Here is an 18,253-nt window from a genome sequence, read left to right on the forward strand (position 1 = left end):
TATTTTCTGCCTCGGTCCTGTCCTTTGTGTCATTTCTTGGATAATGGGTGTTGCTTTTTCCTCCTTTCATCTGCACTAACACTGTCTCTTTCAAGAGGTAAAATACAGTACACCTCATGCAGTTACATGTAAAACAGATCTCTTGTGGTTTCTTAGGTGGTCATGAACTTTTTCAGTTTGACCTGAAGTGAATCTACATACTATAATCCCCCAGAAAAATGTGTCAGCACCAGTTTAGTCCCTGCATGGGTAAAGAAGCGGGCGTTAGGGGTTAAATCAAGATCAGCAGTCTGAGGCGCCAAAGGGACTTTCAAATGGGCCTGCTGCTGCATCTAGAAAAAACCACCACCAGAATCTGCTCCCAAATCCCTGTGTTTAGCACCGAGTTAAACGTTTTGGTCTTTTCAAAATGCTGCTGCTTAATTAGTAGTAGAATCCGGAGGGGACTTCTTCTTGGTCTCTAGTACTGGTACTTTACTCAATTTGTACTTAGCATGTAATGCTAGTAAATGGATATGAAGTTGGTTTCAATAGTCAATTTCAGTTTGGGTACAACTAACTGTCTTGTAAAAACATTACTGTTGATTTTGTGGTTAGATTTAAATAATTAAGAGAAACTGATTACTATGCGTAGCTAACATATTAACCTGTTATATAGTACAGTAATTACAACACTTAAGCTACAGCTACACAATTTAAGTACAGTACTTTAATAAAGCTGTACTACCAAATCCAGTTACTCTGCTTAACTACAGAACTGGTATGGTATCAAGTGTTACTAAACATATTACAGATGGATATGGATATTATGGATATTCAAAGAAATTCTACTTATATCACAAAAGACTGTGTCTGCTTAGTTTAGTAAACAGTTTATTTATTCCTTTACAAAATAGGTACAAATACAGAAGTATGTTTTTCACACAAACAGGACATTTTCAGGATATGTACAGAGTTTACCAAAAATAACATAGTCCTAATAAACACATGGTCTTGTAAACAATATTTACAAATTATCCATACATTAAAACATTTTCCAAATGAGTACATCAGTAATCCTTATATTTTGGCTAAAAAGCTGAAGTAGTAGAAATGTTCTCCTGTTTATTTATTTATCAGAAATCATACAAATAATTATTAAAATATTAATAACCACTGAACAAATAGGTATTTTTGTGCTTTTAAACTTCAATTTCTTCAACTATAAGTAATTTTGAGATAAAATTGCATTGCCTAAAATGTGGCAAATGAAATGCCAATGAAAAAAGAACTCAAAAGAAAAATATATAAATAGTTAAAAAATAAGTTTCCCTTTCAACACCAGCTGACAATACTGTTTGATGCTAAAGAGACAGGAACTATTTTTTTCTATACATTGGTAACACGGCGTTCTGTTTTTTTCTCATTGTATAAGTAAAAAAAAAAACTGTATATAATAGTGCTGTTAGAAAAAAAACTTCAATGCACATTAATTTCAAATGTTGCCCATTCAACAAATAAATGACAAAGCGACACAAGACAGAAGCTGCATAGAGGCTAGTGTATTCAAAACCAACCAATAAGAGAAAGGCCATGTTAATAAGAGGATGGTCAGAAACAAGTGACAACACTGAGGCCTTGCAGAGTTGGACCCTAATGACAAGGATCTATAGCTACTGACAGAGAGGCATTACTCTCCTATCTCTCATTCTAGAGAGAACATAAAAACATACAACTCTAAAAACATTGCAATGTCAATATTAGGCTAAAATGAAGAATTCTCAAAACTGTACTTCAACAACTGTCCAGCTCCTCACACATCTGATATGTATTGTTAATAGTCTTGAAGTGAAACAGAGGAAACCCTAAGATGGGAGCTGCTTGTCGAACGACCATACTGCACTCTGGGCGTCTGCTGAGGGTATGGGCCTGGCTTCACACAATAAGTTCTTCAGACAACCTAAAGTATTGTGGAAATGGGCACAAACAATAAGACAGATGGCCAACATCTAAATTCTACAGGGACATCTAGAAAAAAAGAATCTCTCCATAAATGTGGGTACAGAGAGAGACTGCTGTGCCTTGCTCAATGGGTGACTGGCGAGAATCTACCATATTGGTGGACTGTGGAAACTCTGACCATTGTTTAATTATTGACCTGTTGGATTGGATAAGACTATCTGCATTGTATTAAAACAAAGTTTATAAAGTGAAAGAATACAAAGAATACAATTTGCTTATTGACCGTTAAATGTTACCTTTCAGGTATTTTACATTTGTTCATGTTTTTAAGTGTACTGTATGTAAATTATAAAGTATTTTTGTCTGTAATGTCTTTTTCGTTTTGTGTCGGACCCCAGGTAGACTAGCTGTCGTCATGGTGTCAGCTAATGGGGATCCAAATAAAATAACATTCTAATCATAACAAATTTCAATGCACATGATTTTACAGAATATCTCAGTATTGAGTCATTAACATTACATGTGGTAAAAATATCATACATGCTGTTTAAAAGTATTCAAAATGACTATTTACATTTAAAGAGCTCGATTTCTGTTCGGCTGTAATTCATTTTCTGAAGATAAATGTTCCAAAAAGCTGCTCTGGTCATTTTCTGGTATAAAGAATCAGACTACTCTATGAATTGTTAGTTTTGTGTAACCATAGTCACTGAACTTTGTTCAACAAATACGTTCAGAGAATATTGTAGGCTGTAATAAGTTCAGAATATGATTCTTTTAAAGAAAATCACTTTGAAATGGTTCATTCAGTATTTCGCCTGGGACATCAAATTTACAACTGACATGGAAAAAGTACTGGCTCAGGTCCTTAGACACAAAAACACATCTCTCCTTAAAAACCCAGTCCCAATAATACCCAAGGAGTTTGCATCACCATGGCCTTAAATTCAACACTCTAAATACATATACACTGAGTGTACAAAACATTAAGGATACCTACTCTTTCCATAACATAGACTGACCAGGAGACTGCAGGTGAAAGCTATGATCCCTTATTGATGTCACTTGTTAGATCCACTTCAATCAGTGTAGATGAAGGGGAGGAGACAGGTTAAAGAAGGGCTTTTGAGACATGGATTGCGCACGTGTGCAATTCAGAGGGTGAATGGTCAAGACAAAAGATTTAAATGCCTTTGAACGGGGTATGGCAGTAGGTGCCAGGCGCAGCGGTTTGTGTCAAGAACTGCAACACTGCTGGGTTTTTCACGCTCAACAGTTTCCCGTGTGTATCAAGAATGGTCCACCACCCAAAGGACATCCAGCCAACTTGACAACTGTGGGAAGCATTGGAGTCAACATGGGCCAGCATCCCTGTCGAACACTTTCGACACCTTGTAAAGTCCATGCCCCGATGAACTGAGGCTGTTCTGGGGGCAAAAGGCAAAAGGGCAATATTAGGAAGGTGTTCTTAATGTTTGGTACTCAGTGTATTTATCATGAAGCTAAAACAGATAAAGACACATACAATATATTTTAGTGAGTTTTTTCTCTAGACTTTATATCAAAAGCTATGTTAATCAACATCACAACACAGACACTGAGCTGAAACATCTGACCCGATTGAAGGCACGTTGCAGGAGTAGAAGGAGACGGTAAGGGAGAGAGAGGAGGGTGCTGGGAGGGAGAGGGTGCTATTTGAGCAGAGCCCGATAGAGCAGAAGTGAGTGGGCTGTCTCTTTCTCTTGCTCCATGTAGAAGATGAAGTCCCTGAGGTTGACGCGGGTGATGCGTTGACGTTGCCGCTGTGACGACGTGGAGGGGGAGGAGGAGGCGCCCGGCGACCCCACTGAGCTGCCTGATACCTGGGGAGAGGGAGAGGAGGACAAGGGGAAGTCCTGGGATAACATATCCATTTCAACATCATGTACACCAACATCATGTACATCATGTGCTCCAAGGCTAGCGGCTGTAGGTGGCTGGTAAGAATTAAATAACCAAATCAAATTCAAAATGTTTGAGTTGGCACTCAAACAGACAGAGAGAAGAGACAGAGAAAAGAGACAGATAGAGGGGAAGGTAAAGTAAGTAAGAGACAACAGATCTCTAACATCAATATCATCCAATCATGACAAGGCTTTCAATACTGTGAACGCCTTCACTCCTCTGTGTCTAAGTCACCCAACCTGTTGAAGATATACAGTTGAAGTCGGAGGTTTACATACACATACAGTTGAAGTCTGAAGTTTACATACACCTCAGCCAAATACATTTAAACTCAGTTTTTCACAATTCCTGACATTTAATCCTAGTAAAAATGTCCCTGTCTAAGGTCAGTTAGGAACACCACTTTATTTTAAGAATGGGAAATGTCAGAATAATAGTAGAGAGAATGATTTATTTCAGATTTTATTTCTTTCATCACATTCCCAGTGGGTCAGAAATTTACATACACTCAATTAGTATTTGGTAGCATTGCCTTTCAATTGTTTAACTTGGGTCAAACGTTTTGGTTAGCCTTCCACAAGCTTCCCACAATGAGTTGGGTGAATTTTGGCCCATTCCTTCTGACAGAGCTGGTGTAACTGAGTCAGGTTTGTAGGCCTCCTTGCTCGCACACACTTTTTCAGTACTGCCCACAAATTTTCTATAGGATGAGGTCAGGGCTTTGTGATGGCCACTCCAATACCTTGACTTTGTTGTCCTTAAGCCATTCTGCCACAACTATGGAAGTATGCTTGGGGTCATTGTCCACTTGGAAGACTCATTTGCAACCAAGCTTTAACTTCCTGACTGATGTCTTGAGATGTTGCTTCAATATATCCACATAATTTTCCTCCCTCATTGTACCATCTATTTTGTGAAGTGCACCAGTCCCTCCTGCAGCAAAGCACCCCCACAATATGATGCTGCCATCCCTGTGCTTCACGGTTGGGATGGTGTTCTTCGGCTTGCAAGCATCCCCCTTTCTCCTCCAAACATAACGATGGTCATTATGGCCAAACAGGTCTATTTTTGTTTCATATTTCCACAAAAAGTACGATCTTTGTCCCCATGTGCAGCTGCAAACCGTAGTCTGGCTTTGTATGGCGGTTTTGGAGCAGTGGCTTCTTCCTTCTGAGCGGCCTTTCAGGTTATGTCGATATAGGACTTGTTTCACTGTGGATATAGATACTTTTGTACCTGTTTCCTCCAGCATCTTCACAAGGTCCTTTGCTGTTGTTCTGGGATTGATTTGCACTTTTTGCACAAAAGTAGAGTCATCTCTAGCAGACAGAACGCGTCTCCTTCCTGAGCGGTATGACGGCTGCGTGGTCCCATGGTGTTCATACTTGCGTACTATTGTTTGTACAGATGAACGTGGTACCTTCAGGCGTTTGGAAATTGCTCCCAAGGATGAACCAGACTTGTGGAGGTCTACAATGTTTTTCTGAGGTCTTGGCTGATTTCTTTTGATTTTCCCAATTTGTCAAGCAAAGAGGCACTCTGCGTTTGAAGGTAGGCCTTGAAATTCATCCACAGACACACCTCCAATTGACTCAAATGATGTCAATTAGCCTATCAGAAGCTTCTAACTTCTATCATTTTCTGGTATTTTTCAAGCTGTTTAAAGGCACATTCAACTTTGTATATGTAAACGTCTGACCCACTGGAATTGTGATACAGTGAATTATAAGTGAAATAATCTATAGTAATAAGTCATTAGAACTCGTTTTTCAACCACTCCACAAATTTCTTGTTAACAAACTATAGTTTTGGCAATTCGGTTAGGAAATCTACTTTGTGCATGAAACAAATAATTTTTCCAACAATTGTTTACAGACAGATTATTTCACTCATAATTCACTGTATCACAATTCCAGTGGGTTAGAAGTTTACATACACTAAATTGACTGTGCCTTTAAACAGCTTGGAAAATTCCAGAAAATGATGTCATGGCGTTAGAAGCTTCAGATAGGTTAATTGACATCATGAGTCAATTGGAGGTGTACCTGTGGCCTACCTTCAAACTCAGGCCTACCTTCAAACTCAGTGCCTCTTTGCTTGACATCATAAGAAAATCAAAAGAAATCAGCCAAGACCTCAGAAAAACAATTGTAGACTTCCACAAGTCTGGTTCATCCTGGGGAGCAATTTCCAAACGCCTGAAGGTACCAAGTTCATCTGTACAAACAATAGTATGCAAGTATAAACACCATGGGATCACACAGCCGCCATACCGCTCAGGAAGGAGATGCGTTCTGTCTCCTAGAGATGACCGTACTTTGGTGCGAAAAGTGCAAATCAATTCCAGAACAACAGCAAAGGACCTTGTGAAGATGCTGGAGGAAACAGGTACAAAAGTATCTATATCCACAGTAAAACGAGTCCTATATCGACATACCCGAAAGGCCGCTCAGCAAGAAAGAAGCCACTGTTCTAAAACCGCCATAAAAAAGCCAGACTACTGTTTGCAACTGCACATGGGGACAAAGATCATACTTTTTGGAGAAATGTCCTCTGGTCTGATGAAACAAAAATATAACTGTTTGGCCATAATGTCCATCATTATGTTTGGAGGAAAAAGGGAGAGGCTTGCAAGCCGAAGAACACCATCCCAACCGTGAAGCACGGGGGTGGCAGCATCATGTTGTGGGTGTGCTTTGCTGCAGGAGGGACTGGTGCACTTCACAAAATAGATGGTATCATGAGGGAGGAAAATTATTGAAGCAACATCTCAAGACATCAATCAGGAAGTTAAAGCTTGGTCACAAATGGGTCTTCCAAATGTACAATGACCCAAGGATACTTCCAAAGTTGTGGCAAAATGGCTTAAAAACAACAAAGTCAAGGTATTGGAGTGGCCATCACAAAGCCCTGACCTCAATCCTATAGAACATTTGTGGGCAGAACTGAAAAAGCATGTGCGAGCAGGTAGGCCTACAAACCTGACTCAGTTACTCCACCTCTGTCAGGAGGAATGGGCCAAAAATCACCCAACTTATTGTGTGAAGCTTGTGGAAGGCTACGCGAAACGTTTGACCCAAGTTAAACAATTTAAAGGCAATGCTACCAAATACTAATTGAGTGTATGTAAACTTCTGACCCTGTCAGGACTTCCGCCGGAGTCGGTCCCTCTCCTTGTTCGAGCAGCGTTCGGCGTTCGACGTCACCGGCCTTCTAGCCATCACCGATCCACTTTTCATTTTCCATTTGTTTTGTCTTTGTTTTTTACACACCTGGTTTCAATTCCCCCATTACATGTTCATTATTTAACCCTCTGGTTTCCCCCATGTTTGTGTGCGTGTTTGTTTTATTGTAAGGCTGTATCTGACGGCTGGTATATTGTTACCGGGTTTTGTTATTACGCCCGTTTATTTCGTGGTACCGGTATTTTTCCAGCACCATAGTATTGTGTTTATACTGGTGTTTTCTTTAATTAAATACCTTGTCCACGCATCTCAGCTCTCCTGCGCCTGACTCCTTTCACCAGTTACCCACAGCCTTGACAGGCCCACTGGGAATGTGATGAAAGAAATAAAAGCTCAAATAAATCATTCTCTCTACTATTATTCTGACATTTCACATTCTTAAAATAAAGTGGTGATCCTAACTGACCTAAGACAGGGAATTTTTACTAGGATTAAATGTCAGGAATTGTGAAAAACTGAGTTTAAATGTATTTGGCTAAGGTGTATGTAAACTTCCGACTTCAACTGTACCTTGACTGTTTCCCATGTCTAAAAATGAACACATCTGTGTTAGAGAGGAAACATCTGAGTGCTGCATATAGGCTAGCCCCTCTCAACAATTAGGCACATACACTTACTTCCCATCAAATCAAATGTTATTTGTCACATGAACCAAATACAACAGGTGTAGACCTTACAGTGAAATGCTTACTTACAAGCCCTTACTTCAGTTTTAACAAAGTAAAACCCTCTTTTAGAGTAAGAGAACGAGATCAAAGCTGATTCACTAATAAAGTCCAGAACTTTAGGTGCATTCTAGTGTACAAAACAAAATCATTTATAGCATTACTTTGCACTTAAACTAGCAGGATGTGAAGATCATGAAAACAATCTTGATGTACTCAGACTGAGGGAGAAGACATCGTTCATATTTAACTGTCTTCATAGCTCTTTATATCGCCCTGGAAATGAACACATTCTCTCTAGATAAACAAATCAGCTGACATAGATCTGTGCTGACTTTTCCATTCTGAAACGAACTCCTTGTTTGTATTCAATTCTATGCAAAGAAGCGGGAAACTTAAAATATAGAATGAGTGTATACAGAACCCTGATATAAATCACAGACAACCGTTTACGTTTCCAAATGAAAAACATCAGGTAGCAAATCCACCAAAATGCCCACTCACCCACTGTAACCCAGGCAGAAAGAAATAAGACAGACATTTCCGTTAGGAACTCCCCATAACACCCTCCCACAATTACATTGATTGCACCGCTCTATAAACATACAGTTGTATAGACAGAGCCTAATTGTAAGCATATGAAAGGTATGGATTTTCAGGACCCAAGACTACAGTGCAGTTGTACAAACTCACCCTATAGACTTTGTATAAATGACAGTATCTATCTTCAAATATCCTGCAAACCACTGGAGAGTAGAGTAAGGGTGGCCACAGCCTCTCTGTAGTCTCTAGGTTGCGTCCCAAATAGAACCTTATTCCCTATCGAGTGCACTATAGTACTCATAGACCTCTGGTCAAAAGTTATTCCCTATAGAGTGCACTATAGTACTCATAGGGCTCTGGTCAAATGTTATTCCCTATAGAGTGCACTATAGTACTCTGGCCAAACGTTATTCCTAATAGAGTGCACTATAGTACTCATAGGGCTCTGGTCAACAGTTATTCCCTATAGAGTGCACTATAGCACTCATAGAGCTCTGGTCAAAAGTTATTCCCTATAGAGTGCACTATAGTACTCATAGGGCTCTGGTCAAACGTTATTCCCTACAGAGTGCACTATAGTACTCATATGGCTCTGGTCAAAAGTAGTGCTCTATATAGGGAATAGAGTTCCATTTGTCCCTCCCATGTCTCCCTCCACACATCTGTTCCTGTCAGTGATGTTGACAAGTCGGGAGGGCCAGTCGGGGTGGAGGTGCACACGGGACAGGTCTCCGTCTGTCTCCTCCGTCCCCAGGGTCCTCACTGGGAAGGAGCGCCCCTACCCTCACCCTGCCTGGCTCATCAGGCCAATCACGACTGACCACACGTGAAAGATGGGCCTGCCCGCTGCCATGCCAATTACTGCCACTCACCCTACCGCCCTGCGACACAGCAACACACTCCACCAATCAAAGCCATCCATCCACCTGGACAGACGGGGCGGGTGGCCGCTGGCATGGAGCGGTGAGGAGGGAGGTGGGGATGGGCAGTAGCCCTGGACATCACTACTAGCCCCCTAGCCTCGTGGTCTGGAGCTCCCAGAATGCCTCACTTATCTCCTGTGGGGACCCGGTTCATGGCGAGCCTCAGCCTGGGTAAGTGATCCAAATACAGGGAGAAAGGTCAGCCTGCTGCCAGCGAGCCAAGCTGATTTCACTTAGCTAACGCAGCAGAGTCGCAGGCAGCCTCTTCTCTTCCTCCTCCCCTCCCCTCATCTTAATAAGCCTCTGCAACCTGCCAGCAACCCAAACACACGGTCTGTTGTTGTCTGTATCTATGGAGCCCAATCCCTCTTTCAAATGCATGTTGACTCATGTTAAGGGGGAAAATAGGAAAATACACTCACAAACACAAAACAAAGCAGATGGCTGAGTGTCAGATATAAGGAGAGGCGAGAAGTCACCACGCTTTTCCCGTCAACAGCAATTATATAGTAATGGTGTCTGACATTAAATGAACGGCAGAATGGCACGCTTCGTAAGGTCACCGTGGAGAGAGAGATAGAGGGAGAGAGACTGACAAAGAGAGTTCGTCTTTGCAAAATCGTCTTTGCTACTGAGAAAGATCCACGAGGCAAAAAGCAGCATCTGTCATTTTATCTGTGATGGGTGCTGCAAGGCATTATGTCACATGACATATCCATCCTGCAACACACACAGGGATACCTCGATACATCCTTTCAGACGTTTCAGTTGTTTGTGGCCCTGAGACACACAGACAGACAGAGCTATGGAGAACCTGAGGAGAGGACAGGGGGCTGAGAGGAGAGGTGACTATAGAGACTGGATACTCTAGAGAAGGGCCCCAGTCCCCTAACACTGGCTACAGTCCTTACCTCCTCACCTCCACACTCTTACATGACAGTGTGCCAATGGGATAGACACACTGCAGTTCACCCTGGCTGGGAGAGACCAGGGAGTGTGGATGTGCATGTTCATGCAGAAACACACAAAAATACAACTGACATGATGTGCATAGTGTACAATCAGTTTCATTATGGCACCTACATATTTCAGCACACAAACTGATCAGGAAGACAGCAAGAGGATGCTTACCATCATTTAGATATTTGTCTTCCATACACTGCTGTGTTATTCACTCATTACTATAGGATAGTATCTATACCATAAAGGGAGGATTTCTTTCTTCCACAGTGAGGAAATGGTGAGCTCAGGTCAGTCTACCTTCAATATTTTCTATCTTCCCTAATCTACTGTTCAACCTTGGGTGCAGAGAGGGCCAAGATTAGTCCCCACTTTGCTAAATTTACTTTTGATTAATAATGTATGTTTTCTCTCTCCTTCTCTCTCTCTCTCTCTCTCTCTCTCTCCTCTCCTCTCCTCTCCTCTCCTCTCCTCTCCTCTCCTCTCCTCTCCTCTCCTCTCCTCTCCTGGCTAATTGTCTGGTGGTGTTGAAGCTCCTAGGTGTCTTAGGAATTAGCATTTGGTCCTTTATTGTTTAGGGTCTTTCTGCTGATCAGCAGCTTTGAACTTGAGTGGCACCGGGCCTTGATGCTGGAGACAATATTGGATTTGGCTCAGGTCACACCTTCAGGCTGAGGGTTAATGGCCCACTTTTCCTGGCACACACACAGCTCTACCCAGCACAGAGAGGGTTGGGTTGGTTGGCTCAGCAGAGCCAATACTGCTGGATCAGCACTCTGTAGAGAGGAGAGGAGGCTGCAGACAGGCGGTGGGAGGAGAGGAGGCTGCAGACAGGCGGTGGGAGGAGAGGAGGCTGCAGACAGGCGCTGGGAGGAGAGGAGGCTGCAGACAGGCGCTGGGAGGAGAGGTGGCTGCAGACAGACGGTGGGAGGAGAGGAGGCTGCAGACAGGCGGTGGGAGGAGAGGAGGCTGCAGACAGGGGGTGGGAGGAGAGGAGGCTGCAGACAGGCGGTGGGAGGAGAGGAGGCTGCAGACAGGCGGTGGGAGGAGAGGAGGCTGCAGACAGGTGGTGGGAGGAGAGGAGGCTGCAGACAGGGGGTGGGAGGAGAGGAGGCTGCAGACAGGGGGCTGGGAGGAGAGGAGGCTGCAGACAGGGAACTGGGAGGAGAGGAGGCTGCAGACAGGCGGTGGGAGGAGAGGAGGCTGCAGACAGGCGGTGGGAGGAGAGGAGGCTGCAGACAGGGAACTGGGAGGAGAGGAGGCTGCAGACAGGCGGTGGGAGGAGAGGAGGCTGCAGACAGGGGGTGGGAGGAGAGGAGGCTGCAGACAGGGGGCTGGGAGGAGAGGAGGCTGCAGACAGGCGGTGGGAGGAGAGGAGGCTGCAGACAGGGGGTGGGAGGAGAGGAGGCTGCAGACAGGGAACTGGGAGGAGAGGAGGCTGCAGACAGGCGGTGGGAGGAGAGGAGGCTGCAGACAGGGAACTGGGAGGAGAGGAGGCTGCAGACAGGCGGTGGGAGGAGAGATGGCTGCAGACAGGTGGTGGGAGGAGAGGAGGCTGCAGACAGGGAACTGGGAGGAGAGGTGGCTGCAGTCAGGGAACTGGGAGGAGAGGAGGCTGCAGACAGGGAACTGGGAGGAGAGGAGGCTGCAGACAGGGAACTGGGACGGAGAGGAGGCTGCAGACAGGCGGTGGGAGGAGAGGTGGCTGCAGACAGGGGGCTGGGAGGAGAGGAGGCTGCAGACAGGCGGTGGGAGGAGAGGAGGCTGCAGACAGGGAACTGGGAGGAGAGGAGGCTGCAGACAGGTGGTGGGAGGAGAGGAGGCTGCAGACAGGGAACTGGGAGGAGAGGAGGCTGCAGACAGGTGGTGGGAGGAGAGGTGGCTGCAGACAGGGAACTGGGAGGAGAGGTGGCTGCAGACAGGGGGTGGGAGGAGAGGAGGCTGCAGACAGGGAACTGGGAGGAGAGGAGGCTGCAGACAGGTGGTGGGAGGAGAGGAGGCTGCAGACAGGGGGTGGGAGGAGAGGAGGCTGCAGACAGGGAACTGGGAGGAGAGGAGGCTGCAGACAGGTGGTGGGAGGAGAGGTGGCTGCAGACAGGGAACTGGGAGGAGAGGAGGCTGCAGACAGGCGGTGGGAGGAGAGGTGGCTGCAGACAGGTGGTGGGAGGAGAGGTGGCTGCAGACAGGGGGTGGGAGGAGAGATGGCTGCAGACAGGTGGTGGGAGGAGAGGAGGCTGCAGACAGGGAACTGGGAGGAGAGGTGGCTGCAGACAGGGAACTGGGAGGAGAGGAGGCTGCAGACAGGGAACTGGGAGGAGAGGAGGCTGCAGACAGGGAACTGGGAGGAGAGGAGGCTGCAGACAGGTGGTGGGAGGAGAGGAGGCTGCAGACAGGGAACTGGGAGGAGAGGAGGCTGCAGACAGGTGGTGGGAGGAGAGGAGGCTGCAGACAGGGAACTGGGACGGAGAGGAGGCTGCAGACAGGCGGTGGGAGGAGAGGTGGCTGCAGACAGGGGGTGGGAGGAGAGATGGCTGCAGACAGGTGGTGGGAGGAGAGGAGGCTGCAGACAGGGAACTGGGAGGAGAGGTGGCTGCAGACAGGGAACTGGGAGGAGAGGAGGCTGCAGACAGGGAACTGGGAGGAGAGGAGGCTGCAGACAGGGGGCTGGGAGGAGAGGTGGCTGCAGACACACACGTACACACACAGACAGACAAAAGTGCATATGCACACAGCAGTCTGCACAGTTTCTCCAAAAGTCATCTAATGTGTGTGTTTCACATTCTGGGAAAAAATCTGTAAGGTCAAGAAATAGCGTGGCTATGTGTGCTGTATGTACATTAACCTACAACTTCCATGTTAAACCATCCCTTTCTACATGTTCATAAAGCCTGAAACTCAAGGCAAAAAAATGGATTCTCTGACTTACAAACAGACTTACAAACGAAACCTCTTTATTGACATGCTAAACCAGGAGTTAATGTGACAAGGCACAACCAGACATTAACAGTACAACAGTCATGACTGTGGCTGACCGGCTGTGCAACTGGTAACATCTAATGGGGGACCAGTGGTCAGACGGTGGTGAAAGGGTTAGTGTGTTAGTCCCTCTTAGTCAAAGAGCCCGGCCCGCCGCCCTGCTCTGTGAAGTTAGGAAAAGGCCCTCCCATCACCACCGTACTGACTGACTGACAGTGTGCCAGGAACACAAAGCTTTCCCACATGTTCACCTCCACGCTGCATTTCAACCAGGGAACGCTCCTCTCCTCCTCTCTTCCCTCCCTCCCTCAGTTCTGTTTATAGTGTGTAGCCCAGCCGTGGGAGTGCTGTCCCTCTCTCTCCACGCTCGGTCTGCACTCTCCGTCTGCCCAACTGCCTCTCCCTCTCTCCTACGGCAGCCATTAATCAGCAACAGAGCCCCTCTCTCTCTTTCTCTCCCTCTCTTTCTCCCACTCCCTCCATTTCCTTCTCCCTCTCTCTCCCACTCTTTTCTCTGTCCCCATCTCTCTCTCCCTCTTTCTTTCTCTTTCTCTCTCTCTCTTTCTTTCTTTCTCTCCCTCTTCCCGAGACGCCCACAGACATGCTGGATGAGGCCATTTTGAAAGAGTTAACAGATGTCGGCTGATTTGCCCCGGGCCTTTTGACATCGCCCAAGTGATGTATTTGATGTGGAGTTTATTCAGCTCTAATAAACGTAAAAAGAATTAGAATAATAATTCACAGATGTACCATACACCAGATTATATGCCGGAGCCCCTCTTTGAACCACAAAGAGAAGGCAAGCCAAGATTAACAGAACCAGGGCAGGGGATGAAAAGGCTTTGGTTCAGTCTGCTGGTAATCAGGGGGTCAGGATGGGAGAGAGGACAGAGGAAGACTGGACTAATACTGCAGGTTTATGTTCAGACTCGTACACAGATTGCCCTTTATCTGACCTTGTGGAGGGTCAGGGCTCATAGAGAGGTCCTATTCTGTAGGAAACCATACACCAGCAGGAAAGCACTATGACAATGATCATAAAACAGAGAGAGAGAGAGAGAGAGAGAGAGAGAGAGAGAGAGAGAGAGAGAGAGAGAGAGAGAGAGAGAGAGAAAGAGAGAGAGAGAATGTTCAACCATGTTAGGTAAATATAGTCATTTTAATCTAAAAAGGGTCTCATATTTTCCCTTTGTCCTTGAAAAGATTTCAAAGAAGGAAAAACTGAACAAATACGAGAGAAAAAGAGTCAGGTCTGGTATTCTGATCATGATAAAAAAATGTAGGAATTACTTTCAAAACAAACAACTTCCATTTGGTTCTCCACTAAAGAACAACAAATCTACAAAAAAATGCCAGTTGCAGAGCATCTTAATACCCACATAAAACATAAAAACTGCTACCCAGCTCCATGGCAATAATGCATAGCAACCGTGCAGAATTTCAGTCAAGGAGAAAGAAGGCAAAAAAACACCTTATTACTTCTAACTCCTGCAAGCCATTTTGGTCTCCAAAGGTTTCAGAGCGCCGCAGGCCATGTGTCTGCAGTGTTTCGGGAAATGACTTGCCTTCGCACGAACACTGCTATGTTCTGCAGCACTGCTGCCCCCAGCATCCCCGCTCAATTTCTGTTTAACCCTTTCCTGGCTTTCCTCACACTGACTCACAGCAACAGACCAGCGCTGTAGTCTACACCCAGCTACAGCTCTATAGCCTAGCTGTCACACTGTTCAGCCTCACACACAACACAAACCAACGCAAATCAGACCAGCTTTTTCACGAGCTAACACATTAACTCACAATCTAGTTTGGCTACTTAAGCATGTGATGGCTTAAAACAAACATGGAGGATGAGAAGGCAGAAGGTTATAGGGGCAGATAGAGAGGGAAAGGGAAAAAGAGCCTTAAAACAAATCCCTAACAGTTGATTTACGGTGTGAGTACAACAACACAGTTCGAGGTACACTTGAGTGTGTACCAACCATGGATTAAATCTGCAAACTCGTTGACACAACACATAATTAAAACATCTTGCTTTAGGTTAGGAATTTTCTAATTAGTAGTGTACTGACAAAGCTGCAATTCCATCGCCTTGAGTTTCAAAGTCCACAGGTTACTGCTAAGATGAAAGCTGAACCTGAAGCAGTATTCTGGAGGGCTGCTCATACAACTCCTCAGAAGACAGTCACAGGGTCACCAAGCTAAACAGTGTGCAGCACCCGGAACCTTCCTTCCAAACAAAGAACTTCAAACTTCCGTGCCTGGAAACAGATTCTGGGCTGTTTTTTATTTTCCAACCTCAGAGAAACAAAAGATTTTGTTGAGGAGCGAGTCGGAGATGGCAGAAACTACAACAAAAAACATAACATCTTTTTTATGTTTAATTGCATCGCTCTTAGCTGGACTAGGTGACTATCTTACCAAATGAAGAGACTTTAATATATTAACTAGGTTATATCCTCAATGTTAAAGTTGGTAATAGCATTGTGGGTTGATGGTCAGATGAGCTCTATTGTTTGTCAGTGGTACAACAACAGAGCTGTTATTACCTAAATCAAATTGATTAGACCCAACATGAAATGTCTTTGTCTTTTAACATTAAAAGACATGGACATTTAAACAATAAGACTATTAGACTGTTGAACATGGAACCACCATCCATCCTAGCAACCCATTCTGAAGTTCTATCTAGAGCAACACAACAGACTACTAATAGGATAATACTGTACATGCTTGATAACCTGGGTCATGTATTGGGGCAAGTATCTTCAGAACTGCTGTTCATAAAGTATCAGTTGTGCCAAACTTTTTCTGCATTAAATATTCAGAGCGTTTCATATATAAAATGAACCCAATTAGAGTTAAAATGGGGAAAGTGTAATGAGTCTCAAGTCAGAATGCTTGTCTTCAGAAGTACTCTGCTAATGAGCCCTTGTTGGTTTTTACACACTTTAAATGGTGTGGCAGTGTCATTTCTTGTGGTTTTACATTTTTAATTCAAGTTGAATGAGAGGGTGGTGACTGAGTTAATAACCAAGGCACTGGTCGGGTGTTTTTCAACTGATGGTTAGATACTTTTAAAGGCCCAGTGCAGTGAAAATCCAGTTGTTCCTGTATTTTATATTATATTGTACAACAGCTGATGAAACTAACACTGTGAAAGAGTAAAAAAATGTGATCATTATTATTTCCTGATAGTTGCTGGTTGAAAATACAATCTACACAGAGCGGGAGTTTCAGCTTGCCTGATGACATCACCATGCTGTAAACTGATTAATAGACCAATAAGAAAGACAGTTCCAAACTTCTTTGCCAATAACAGCTAGTCTTAAGTTTTCCCCTCCCCACTCAGACCACTCCCAGACTGTCCTAGCAAAATTCTTGTTTTTTGCTAAAAAGCTATTTATTTTATTTCAATTTTAAGGGAAAACTATAACAGTGTGGTAGTTCATTGTTACCCAGACATTTTTTGATATTGATATAAAAACAGCTGCATTGGGCCTTTAAGAAAGATGCCAAATGAGGGCTGTGGTCCGACTCAGATGTCTTTGTTGAAGTGAATCACTCCTAAACTTGGACAGGAACCAGCAAACAGAAATAAAGAAGCTACTCAGGAAAGAGTAAAGGATGACCAGACACTGAACACATTACTGAACACATCCCAGACAGAAATGGCCTAATTGGGGAGAACAAAGTAGGCTAGCGTAATGGTGGCCAACATTAGAGAGCTATAGAGCATTGTACTGTGGTACTAATAGATCCTGACTTCACAGTGTAATGCGAGGGAAACTATAGGCACACGAGTAGATCCCAGAGCACCACACTCTACCCATCTACCCAGAACTGTCAATGTTTTCCCATAAAACCACATACGAGAAGCGACACTTTTCACTTCCAAGGAACATGTAATGTAACCCAGTGCACCAAGGGACTGCTTATGCAGATCACTGAGATATTAGAGAGGAGTTTTCCAGTGGAGGTTCAAACTCTAAACAGGTCCTTGATCTCAAATAAATGGGTCCTTTTTGCAAACTATCGCCTTAGCCGTCGTACGCTCTGTCCCTGTACTGCTCCTGTCACCAACCCCCACCTGATGTAAAGCGTGTATAAAGCGTGTAGCTACAGTGTGTCATTAAAGGCAGGGGGAGTAGGTTACGTCTGAAGAGCAGCTCTGATTAACATCCTGGGTCTGCAGGGGACAGACAGAGATGATCTTCATGTTTTATATAGATGCCCCAGAAAGAACCAACTGAAACTTGAGGAGTTAATTTCTAAAGAGCAACTCCATGTGCATGTTTGACCTACCTACCCAAGTCTGGGTGTCATATTGAAAGGGGTTGTCAAACCTGGGACATTTACAGCACATTTTCCATCTAATTTAAAAATCCTTATTTTCTTGACATGGTTGTTCAGCTTTGTGGGACTTGGTGGAAAAAAGTGAACAGTACTAGAGAGTATGAGAAGCATACGTAGGTGATTAGGGGATGAGTCTAGGCTCCATTCAGGCCAATTAGGAGAGACACCCACAGGGTCAAAGGTTAAGAAAAGATGTGCAGCTCCCTGTTTGTCTTCAGTTATTGGGACTCATCCTCACACTCCCCCCCAGCCTTCTTCACGTCCACTGGAAGCTTCATTTCTCTCAAAAGATTTCTCCTGCAGAGGCCCTAAAGGCTTCCTCAGTATACCTGCACAGCGTTTTGGCAACCTGTTCTACAGTAACAGCATTTCGTCTTCTCAGGCAGCTAATCTAACTGTGTGTATGTATAAAACCTTATCTACATATTGACTCGGTATTAAACCCACACCCTTGTCTGCCATAATAATTACATATCATGTAAAAGGAAGTGCTTCATTCTTCCTGCACCAGGGGCGGGCAGCTGCGGGAGTGCCCACCGGCGCCCGCCCTGCCAACTAACACCTCCAGCGCTGCCTGATATTCAAACACACCCAAAGCCATTGTGTTCCCAGTCAATGGTAGACTTCCTGTTAAACTGCTACTGCACAGCATCCAAATCACCGTGAGCACAGCGCCATGCAATGTTCCTGGTTTACACCGTAG

The 18,253-nt window shown here is 44.6% G+C and overlaps 1 protein-coding gene across 1 annotated transcript in view; it reads right to left on the bottom strand.

Annotated features, from left to right (window-relative positions):
- Window positions 1-3,282: 3,282 nt before the first annotated feature.
- The window catches only part of LOC106587565 (transcription initiation factor TFIID subunit 4), a 93,347-nt gene continuing 78,376 nt past the window's right edge, over window positions 3,283-18,253 (bottom strand). The window contains exon 14 of the mRNA XM_045708205.1: window positions 3,283-3,803. Coding sequence (XP_045564161.1) covers window positions 3,633-3,803 — 171 coding nt within the window. The 3' untranslated portion in view covers window positions 3,283-3,632. The remainder of the gene's footprint in view (window positions 3,804-18,253) is intronic.

Source organism: Salmo salar, chromosome ssa26 (assembly GCF_905237065.1).
Source record: "Salmo salar chromosome ssa26, Ssal_v3.1, whole genome shotgun sequence".
Taxonomy (NCBI): domain Eukaryota; kingdom Metazoa; phylum Chordata; class Actinopteri; order Salmoniformes; family Salmonidae; genus Salmo; species Salmo salar.